The sequence below is a fragment of the Artemia franciscana genome, chromosome 9 (assembly GCF_032884065.1).
Source record: "Artemia franciscana chromosome 9, ASM3288406v1, whole genome shotgun sequence".
Classification (NCBI taxonomy): domain Eukaryota; kingdom Metazoa; phylum Arthropoda; class Branchiopoda; order Anostraca; family Artemiidae; genus Artemia; species Artemia franciscana.
In genome coordinates this window covers 43,609,684-43,620,701 of record NC_088871.1, presented here as the reverse complement: position 1 = coordinate 43,620,701, position 11,018 = coordinate 43,609,684, and the positions used below count along the sequence as shown (strand labels likewise).

The following is an 11,018-nucleotide window of genomic DNA, read 5'->3' as shown; positions in this document are numbered from 1 at the left end:
GTCGTTATAAGTATATAAGGGGGCGATTCAAAGAGACATTTTAGAATAAATCCTACAATGGCAGAAGAAACAGCCGAGGAAGCTGCTCAAAGAGATAATGCCAAAAGGATTGCGGCTAAAAGAGAAACTAACAAAAGAAAGTGTGCCTAGGAATCACAAGAGCAACGTGAAAACAGGCTTGCGGCTCAAAGAGAAATTACCGAAAAAAATCATGCCGAGGAATCACAAGAACAACGTGAAAACAGAATTGCGGCTAAAAGAGATAATGCCAAAAGGAAGCGTGCCGAGGAGCCCAGTCGATGATTATAGCTTGAGTAGATTTGTTGCGCCTCAGGAAAAGATAAACTTCCTCAACTGGCTGCACCACCAGAGCCATTGAAGACTTTGCTTACTGGAACTATGTCAGAATCTAAGCGTTTTTTATTAAACATTAGAAAATATAATTCATGTTTCCGAATGAAGTCGTTTGGCGCCCAAATTGAAATTCAAGGTCAATACATCGGGACACAGGGAATATAATGACGACCGGGACACTCAAAGAGAAATTACAGACCGGGACACCGGAACACAAATGACGACCGGGACACAGGGAACATAAATGACGACCGGGACACAGGGACATAACTACAACGGAGACACCGGGGGGCACAGGGGGATATATAAATGACGACGGGAGCACAGGGAATATTCGATTATCAATCACCATCAACAAAGCTCAAAGGCAATCATTAGAAAAATGCGATATAGATCTAAATACGGATTGTTTTTCCCCCTTTTTAAGTAATCAAGAAATTGGAGGGGAACTAGGCCTCCTCCTTCACTCCTTTTTTCTCAAAGTCTTCCGATAATTGCAATTAATTAATATGCAAATTTTGTTCTAATTATTTATGCAAGGAGAACCAAGATTAAAACATTAATTCAAAAACGTCCAGAAATTAAATAGAAAAAAACAAGTTTTTTTAAAATGAAAGTAAGGAGCAACATTAAAACTTAAAACGAACAGAAATTACTCCATATATGAAAGGGGCTGATCCCCCTCAACGCCCCGCTCTTTACGCTAAAGTAAAACTTTAACGTAAAGAGCGGGGCGTTGAGGAGGAAAAGCCCCTTTCATATACGGAGTAATTTCTGTTCGTTTTAAGTTTTAGTGTTGCTCTTTACTTTCATTTTTAAAAAACTTGTTTTTTTATTTAATTACTGGACGTTTTTGAATTAATGCATGTTTTGATCTTGGCGCTCTACTCATAAATAATTAAAACAAATTTGCATATTAGTTAACTGCAATTTTGAAAATTTTTGGGAAGATTTTGAGAAAAAAGGAGCGAGAGAAGAGGCCTAGTTCCTAGTTAGGAGGCCCTCCAATTTTTGATTACTTAAAAAAGCAACTAGAACTTTTATTTTTTTTACAAACGTTTTCATTGGTAAAAAATATACGTAACTTACGAATTAACTTACGTAACGAAATTCTATATTCGTATGTTTTTATTGCGTATATAAGGGGGTTCAACCTTCATCGATACCTCGCTCTTTACACTAAAGCTTAAATTTTGTCCCAATTCCTTAAGCATGACATCTGAATCATAAAGGCCGTAAAATAAATAGTTGAAATTACTAAAAATAATTTAGCGTAAAGAATGAGATACAACGAGGAGTTAAACCCTCATATGCGTAACAATTTTTGTTCATTTTAAGTTTTAATGCTGCTCCTTACTTTCAGTAGAAAAACTTTCCATATTTATTTTTTCATTTTTTTTCAAATTATGCTAGAAAATCCTGCGCCCCCTTCATTGAGATTTTCTTCCCCATGAGCAGTTTCTCTGCGGAGATATCCTCCTACCTAACCTCAACTCTCCCCCCTAAACCAAAAAATCCCCCTGAGAACGTCTGTACACTTCCCTGTAACCATTAATTTTGAATTAATGCATGTTATGATCTCGGCTCTCCACACATAAATAATTAAAACGAAATTTGCATAATTAACCGCAATTTTGAAAATTTTTGGGAAGATTTTGAGAAAAAAGGAGCGAGAGAAGAGGCCTAGTTCCTAGTTTGGAGGCCCTCCAATTTTTGATTACTTAAAAAAGCAACTAGAACTTTTATTTTTTTACAAACGTTTTCATTGGTAAAAAATATACGTAACTTACGAATTAACTTACGTAACGAAATTCTATATTCGTAAGTTTTTATTGCGTATATAAGGGGGTTCAACCTTCGTCGATACCTCGCTCTTTACGTTAAAGCTTAAATTTTGTCCCAATTCTTTAAGCATGACATCTGAATCACAAAGGCCGTAGAATAAATAGTTGAAATTACTAAAAAATACTTTAGCGTAAAGAATGAGATATACCGAGGAGTTAAACCCTCATATGCGTAATAATTTTTGTTCATTTTAAGTTTTAATGCTGCTCCTTACTTTCAGAAGAAAAAAATTCCATATTTATTTTTTCATTGTTTTTTCAAATTATCCTAGAAAACCCTGCGCCACCTTCATTGAGATTGTCATCCCCCATGAGCAGTTTCTCTATGGAGATATCCTCCTACCTAACCTCAACTCTCCCCCCTAAACCAAAAAAATCCCCGTATGATATGATCTTGGCTCTCCACACATAAATAATTAAAACGAAATTTGGATATTAGTTAACTGCAATTTTGAAAATTTTTGGGGAGATTTTGAGAAAAAAGGAGCGAGAGAATAGGCCTAGTTCCTAGTTAGGAGGCCCTCCAGTTTTTGATTACTTAAAAAAGCAACTAGAACTTTCAACTTTTTATAAACGTTTTCATAGGTAAAAAATATACGTAACTTACGAATTAACTTAACCCTTTCAGTCATTTTGTTCTCAGTTGAGAACATACCATTATCTGCCACCTAGTGTCTTATGTTACAGGTAAATATGCATTCAAATTAGCGCGCCATAAGCTTCATTCATCAAGAAATAATCTGAAAAAAGTTTGAAAGTTCTAACTTCAAAACTCCATTTTATACAAAAGTTTGAAGTTGAGGAATGGATGGATCTCAAAATAGTGCAGAACCAGGTAAGACTCCAGTCTATGTGTAAGAATAGGGATGAATCTAAGGCCATATCTAACAACTAATACTTAGACAAGATAAGTAAAGACATCTAGTGGCCAAAAATAGACTTAACTGCGTGAACACTGGAGGGCAGGCGATTTTTCTCAAACTACGTGTCCTCAACCGAGTACAGTGTGATCAACGCATAGCAAACTGAGCAAGCGGCGTGTAATTTTTACATTGCTTTTTTCGTTGTTTCTTTCAAATATAATATTCTATGTACGGTGAATTTACACGTGGTAAATCTATTTGAAAAATTCTCGGAAGGAGAGGGAAAACGTAAAAGCTGTAATTTGTACATTTCTTTGACTAAGTTGGGTTGTTGGATTGTAAATAAGGGTTGTAATTTGTTGGGGTTGTAAATCCTAGGTTGGGTTGTAAATTTGTAAATTTGAAGTTGGGTTCTAGATGATTTTCCTAGGTTGTTTCCTTAAGAAGAACTTTGATTGTTGTTCATAGAACTATAAGACTCGTTTGGTCCTGAGATTCAGTTATTTTTCTGTTAAAATTCTTTTTAAACTTTCACCAGGCTGATGAAAAAATATTTTAATTTTGGTTATTAAACACACACAATTTGACATATATACTTCAAAATATGAAAAATATAATTCATAGGCAGCGCATTTGCTTCTTTTTGGTTTCCCCCAGACCAATTCGAATGGTACGAGTGGTCTTAAAAACTTAAGAGGGGACCCATTTGATTGGAATTTCAAGTATCCTGATTAGGAATTGAGAGTTATTAGAGGACAACCAGCCACTCCCAAGCCATTTTTTCTTAGCATAGTTGAAAAGCCCAGTAACTATGGACCTAGGGGTGTCATGCCCCTCTGACAAGGGATATTAATTGTACAAGTCGACCATTGTTTACATTTAAGGTGTCATTAGTGGGACAAAGGGCCTGTTTGAACCTGAAAGTATGAAAAGGCTGAGAGCATTAAGGTAAAACTTTTAGGGCATGCTATGGATGAGGTTAATTTAGATGTTCATCTAGGTTTACCAAAAGGTGCATCTGCAATATCCCAGGAATGGCTAAGAGTAGGTTGTTAGTTTGAAATTTCTAAGGAATGTTCAGCAGTATGTTAAACTAGATCAAAATACACTATTTACATCTATGTTTTCCGAAATACACTTAGGAACTTACTGTATATCTTAGGAACTACTAAGTGTATTATCGAAGCTTTCGAAGTGTCATTTTTGTAAACGATATGGGTTAAAAATAAATTAATTAAATAAAAAGTCACGATGTGCATCTATATGGTCAAAAGGATGCATCTGTATAGTGTAAGAAACAGCTAAAGATAATAAAGATAAAATAAACAGCTAAAGAAAGTCGTATCTAGAAATGTTTTATTATCACTTCTACACCGTTTTCTTTATCCTAATAATGACGAACAGGGCAATGAGTGCAGTTTTACAACTATTTTTTTTCAGGTCCTTCGCAGCGTCCAAGGCGTTTGCACGTCAACCAGCAGCAAATTTTAAACATTTTTGATCAAATTGACAGTGACATCTCCGATACAGACCTTCTGGATAGCGACGAGGAGCAGGACGATTACGACCCTCGACCCAATGCAGGAACGGCAGCAGTGAGTTCCAGTGAAAGTGCATCAACTGAAGGCGAGGAAGTTGATGTAAGACCTCCACCGAGGAAGGGCAGAACCAAGGTTTGGAAGAAGAAAAAATGTGATAAAGCTTATAAAAGCACAGCCCCAAGTCTACCTGTACCAGGTCATGATGAGCCTATAAACTATTTTGCGGAATTTCTAACAGAAGATTTTTTTGAAATCACTGCGAACCAAACCAACCTGTACTCCGTCCAGAAGACTGGAAAATCCATTGATACTAACGCAGTCGAAATGAAGAAGTTTTTTGGGATTCACGTTGCCATGGGGGTTTTCAATCTCCCACGATACCGGATGTACTGGGGTACACGAACGCGCATCCTACTCATCGCTGATACGATGAACTTCAACAGATTTTCCCGCCTTCGGTCCTTCGTTCACTTGGTTGATAATACTTCCAAAGACCCTGATAACTTGGATCGTCTTTGGAAAGTGCGACCTATTATTGATATTGTGCAGAAGAAAACGCAGACTATTTCTCCGTCTGAGCACCTCTCCTGTGACGAGCAGATGGTCCCTTTTCAAACAGCATATTCGGGGAAAACCTTGCCCATGGGGCATCAAAATCTTCGTGCTGTGTAATGCGGATGGAAGAGTACTCTCTTTTGAAATTTATCAGGGGAAAAAGACGAACATGGCTGAAGAGTACAAAAGCTTTGGCCTCGGAGCACGTATGGTTTTGAATCTCGCTGGACGACTTCAGCTTGTGGAATTTACTAAACTTTATTTCGACAATTTCTTTACGTCTTTGGCTTTGCTGGAAAGACTAAGTGAGATGGGCCTCTACGGAACAGGCACTATACGAAGCAACAGGCTTCAGGGAGCTAGGCTGGAAACTGATTCTGACATGAAAAAGAGAGGAAGGGGATCATTCTGTGAAGTAGTGGCTAGTAGTGGAGATACCTGCTTGGTGAAATGGATGGACAACAGATCAGTTATCCTTGCATCGAATATGATTGGAAGTGGAGCAGTGAACAAGGTACGCAGATGGTGTAAACAAACAAAAGCCTACTTGCAGGTTGACCAGCCCCAAGTTGTATCCCTGTATAACCAGTATATGGGTGGAGTGGACAAGATGGATCAAATGCTATTATATTACCGAACATTCATTAGATCTAAGAAATGGACCATGAGACTGATCTTCCACATGGTCGACCTATCCATCTGCAATTCATGGTTAGAATATGTAGCTGATCGGAAGGCCAAAGCAGAACGCTCGATGGACTTGCTCTCCTTCCGCATGGAAATAGCAGAGCCGCTTACGTCTGCTGAAGGCATGACCCCCCAGAAGAAGGGGTCGCCCAAGGTCTCACCTCTAGTGAGGAGGACGAACATGAAAATGTAGACGAATCAGCATCTCGCAAAAGAAAGATGAAGTTTCAGCGTCCGTGCTCAGCAGTGAAAAATGATGCATTCTCTCATTGGCCTCAAAAAGTAAAGGGCCAGAGTAGGTGTAAAAACTCGCCATGCGTGTTGAAAACTCGCACTATGTGTTTGAAATGCAATGTTCCATTGTGTCTAGAAGAGGACAGGAACTGCTTCAAAGAGTTCCACATTAAAAAGTGAAATTTGTCTGTGCTTAGTATTTTTTTATAACTTCTCAATAAACTCTACTATATCTGATGAAAAACTACAAAGTTGATCACACTGTCCTCAACTGAGTACACGCTAGAAAACATAGAAAGGTTCCTCCAAAAAATCTAAAAAAAAATTGACGATGATTAGGTACCCCAAGGTGTCACGCAGTCTGGTTTTTAGAATTTTCCATCGAAGGAAAATAATTCGTGACTGAAAGGGTTAAGTAACGAAATTCTATATTCGTATGTTTTTATTGCGTATATGAGGGGGTTCAACACTCGTCGATACCTCGCACTTTACGCTAGAGCTTAAATTTTGTCCCGATTCTTTAAGAATGACATCTGAATCACAAAGGCCGTATAATAAATAGGTGAAATTACTAAAAATACTTTAGCGTAAAGAATGAGATATAACAAGGAGGTAAACCCCTCATATGCGTAATAATTTTTGTTCGTTTTAAGTTTTAATGCTGCTCCTTACTGTCAGTAGGAAAAAACTTCCCATATATATTTTTTTATTGTTTTTTCAAATTATGCTAGAAAATCCTGCGCCCCCTTCATTGAGATTCTCTTCCCCCATGAGCAGTTTGTCTATGGAGATATCCTCCCACGTAAGCCCCTCAACTCTCCCCCTAAGCCAAAAAATTCCCCCTGAGAACGTCTGTACACTTCCCAGCGTAACCATTATTATATCATGAAAAGAGAAATCACCAATGCAACAGCACAAACTCGTAAAAAAAAAAAAAAAAAAAAAGAGACAGAAGGAGAAAAGGAAGACTGTTTTCCTAAATTAGTGATTAATATAGACCAGCACTTGAATGAGGCCTTAACCCTACTCACCCATACAATCACATAGGTCAAACAGCATAGCCAAACACAATCAACCATAAAGAATAATCCATGGACAGGCAGTCATCTCGTCAATAAGTATAAGTCGTAATTTACTAAACAATAGAAAAAATAACAAAGACAAATAATTAAGAGGCAACAACCCAACACAAAGGCTCATCAGGAGAATACACTGGCCTATAGGGTTTCGCCACTTTAAATTCTCTACCCAGCCAAGTGTTGTGGCTACCACAGAATATCCATGGCATCCCCGTGTCAGGTATCACCCCCAAAATACATGCCTATGAAAAAAACACAGCAAATGTAAAACAACCAAGTAACACCAAAACAAGCTTATCCTGTTATTATATCCCTCTTTTTAGCAACAACAGGTAAACTAAATATGATAAAATTTACCAAATCACAAATACTAACACATTGCAAAAAAAAATAAAAAAATAAAAATTTAATGCTCTAAACAATTTTAGAATTCATCTTTACCATGTGGTTATTTAAAAAAAAAAAACCGCTTTATTAGAAACACAATTCAAAATAAATGGCGCTGCATTATCATTTGTCGAACCTCCGAAATTAGTTAAAAATTTCTTTAAGTATTTCCAGATAATTCTTTTGATATTTATTTAAAAGTTTGTTATAATGAAAACTAAATTGTTTAAAATGCCAAGTTAATTTATTTGCAGAAAAACCTCTTGATATCAATTTTTGGCTTAAGATTTTACATCTATTTTTAAAATCAATATAATTACTACAAATCCTTGCATAACGAAGTAACTGTGAGAAAAACGCGGAATATGTGATATTTGAGTGTATATTACTTTCAGGGAATGGGAAACTAATCACTTCAAAATCCAAATCATCCGTTTTATTATACATTTTAAAACTTAATTTATTATTATCACAAATATTTACATTTAAATCTAAGAAATGATCTTCATGACCAGCGCCATGACTAGGTTCAAGAGTAAGCTCTGATGGATATATATTTTTAGAAATATCAATGAAATCCTTACAATTTAAGACCGAAATATCATCTAAATATCTTTTATTATTTGACAAAACATGTTTTAAATTATTTGGATTATTCTTATCCATCATATATTTATATTCTAGTTGACTTAAACACAATTCAGCTATAAATGGGCTGGCATTCCCTCCTATGGGAATTCCCACGATTTGCTTGTACAAATCACCACCAAATCTTATATAAGTATTGTATAAAACAAATTCTAATAACTCAAAAATCATGTCCAATCTGTAACATCTCAAGTTAACTGTGGTATTAAAGCAATTCGTCCATATAGCTTTTTTATTATAAGTGTCTATTTTTAAGAGCCTTTTACTAGATAAGAGGAAAGATTTCTTGATAACAGTTTTTATATTATCTAACACTACATTAAGTGATAAATTGGTATACATTGTCGCAAAATCGAAAGACTCAATTCTTTTAGCTGAAACCATTGTTAAAGACTCTATCACCTGCAGTGAATTATTAACACTCCATTATGGATTAAAATTTGAAAACTTTTTAATACCAGAACAATAGGTTTTAAGTTTATTTACAATTTCCTTTAAAATTAAAGAGAGGTCAGTAGCAGCAATGCGGGTTGGACATTTAGCTGCTCCAGCAATAAACCGTGGTTTAGGGGGATTCTTATGAAATTTTACAGTCCAATATAGGAAAGGGAACTTTTTATCATTGTCATTTATTTTAATATTAAAATTTTTAAAAAGTATTTCTTCAGTCTTTTCAATTAAATTCTCATCCTCTAAATTTACCTTTTCGTAAACATTAGTTGTGCATAACTCCCTTTTTAAGATATCACAATACAGCTTCTGACTAATTATGGCAAAATTATTATTAGCTTTATCCACTGGCACAATTACAAATTCATTCTGTAGATTAGAAATTGCTTGTTTAACCTTCGCATTATAAAATAATGATTTAATATTACTATTTTTTAAATTAGAATATATTTTATTTCTTATTCTACTAATAATTAAATTCTTCCAACTTTGAAAACTCTCTTTACTTTTATTCTCTTTCTTACACCACTTATCAATAAATAAATCAAAATCATTTTCCAAGCCATCAAGAACACTCAATGGTTTCAGATGATGAGAAAGACGGAAATTAGCCCCTTTATTCATTATAATTTGAAGATCATCTTGCTTTATTATTGACAAGTCCCCTGTTATAACATGTTTGTAAGTAGGATTTACAAATGGGCCAAGTTGCTTACAATTACAAACCGGTTTCCAATTTATATCACTATCTAATCTTTTAAGTATTAAATTATAATTAAAAATAATTTGCCCAATAGTTTTTGAAAATTTATAAGTTAAAACTGGACTATCATTATAATTCAAATTACTAGGAAGGGCCTGTTTCACATGCCGCTGATTTAAAATTTCTGAAAATTAATATCTTCAATCTGCTTACAAATAAAATAAATAGGTAAATATAACCTGTTATCCTTATTACCAATCTTATCAAACTTTTCCTTTTTTGAAATAAATTTCGTTTTAGTTATAATGCAAATTGTATCACATATTACTTTAAAACTATATTCAAAAGCTGTATTATTCTTAACAATTCAGAAAAGTTTGATTAAATTCCTCTTGGATAAATTATTTAGACATTTTATTACAGAAATCATACCCCTAGATTCAAGTAGCTGGCGTAGATCTATAGAAATCATATGTAAATCTAATTCATTTTTTCTATTATTTTTCCTATGTCCTCTCGATCGTTTTTACGTTTAGTAGGGCAAGTAAAAGAAGGATGGTCCATAAAACCATCAATACATTTAACAACAACCTGAGACATGTCACCATATTTTGCTACACGATCATTTAGCCCAAAAGGATAAGCTGTACCAAGAGTATGGATCCAGAAATCCTCCTGTTTACGTAGTCTATTATTCTTCTCTTCTTTATTTAAATTTTCTAACTCTAAATTTTCTAAAATTGTGACAGTTATATCTGATATGGAACATGTACTATTATTACAATGTTGAACTAGATAGTTATTAGTTTTTTCATTATTAACTGTTGTCTTGTGTCCAGAAAATGTTTTATATATATTATTAGTTGTTTCCCCCACATATTGTAGGCAGCATTCATTACATTCTAATAGGTAAATTACATTGGTTGTTCTACAATTAACATTACCACGTAACTTGCATGCAAAATTTTTATTATACAATGTACTCTTAACAAAAGTCCGTTGGATAAAATGATCTTGGCAAAGAAAACAACGACTCTTACACTTACTAACTTTCAAAAAATCGTTCCGAGTTCCGAAGCTAATATTTGTGTTTTGTTGCATTAAAAGTTTTTGAAAATAAATCCAAAACAAACCAACATCCAAATCAAAATCCAACAATCAAAGTCCAAAAAACATGCCAAGGTCAATAGGTCAAAAGGTCAATAAATACATAAAAAAAAAGAAAAAAAAGAAAGAAAAAACATGAAAGAACATGAAATTTGCATAAGTGCCATCTCAGAAATAATTAACAATATCAGGTTAAAAACCTGGACCAGGGTAAAGGTCTGTCGGGGAGAAAACTAAAACATTTTCTGAGCCCCCTCGCGACATTCGACATAGGACCACTCAGTCGATACGATCACCCCTGGGGAAAAAAACAACAAAAAAACAAATAAACACGCATCCGTGATCTGCCTTCTGGCAAAAAATGCGAAATTCCACATTTTTGTATATAGGAGCTTGAAACTTCTACAGTGACTGAATCTGAATCTGATGGTGTGATTTTTGTTAAGATTGTATGACTTTTAGGGGGTGTTTCCCCCTATTTTCTAAAATGAGGCGAATTCTCTCAGGCTCGTAACTTTCAATGGGTATAACTGATCTTGAAGAAACTTATATATTTAAAATCAGCA

At 34.8% G+C, this 11,018-nt stretch overlaps 1 protein-coding gene across 1 annotated transcript; it reads left to right on the top strand.

The window, feature by feature from the left end:
* Positions 1 to 5,326: 5,326 nt before the first annotated feature.
* On the top strand, positions 5,327 to 6,037 carry LOC136030835 (piggyBac transposable element-derived protein 3-like). Its single transcript, XM_065709882.1, has one exon. The coding sequence runs from the start codon at positions 5,327 to 5,329 to the stop codon at positions 6,035 to 6,037; it is 711 nt and encodes a 236-aa protein (XP_065565954.1).
* Positions 6,038 to 11,018: the final 4,981 nt, after the last annotated feature.

Coding starts and splice junctions, on each gene's coding strand:
- LOC136030835 (XM_065709882.1), top strand. CDS start 5,327: ATGGCTGAAGAGTACAAAAGCTTTGGCCTCGGAGCACGTATGGTTTTG.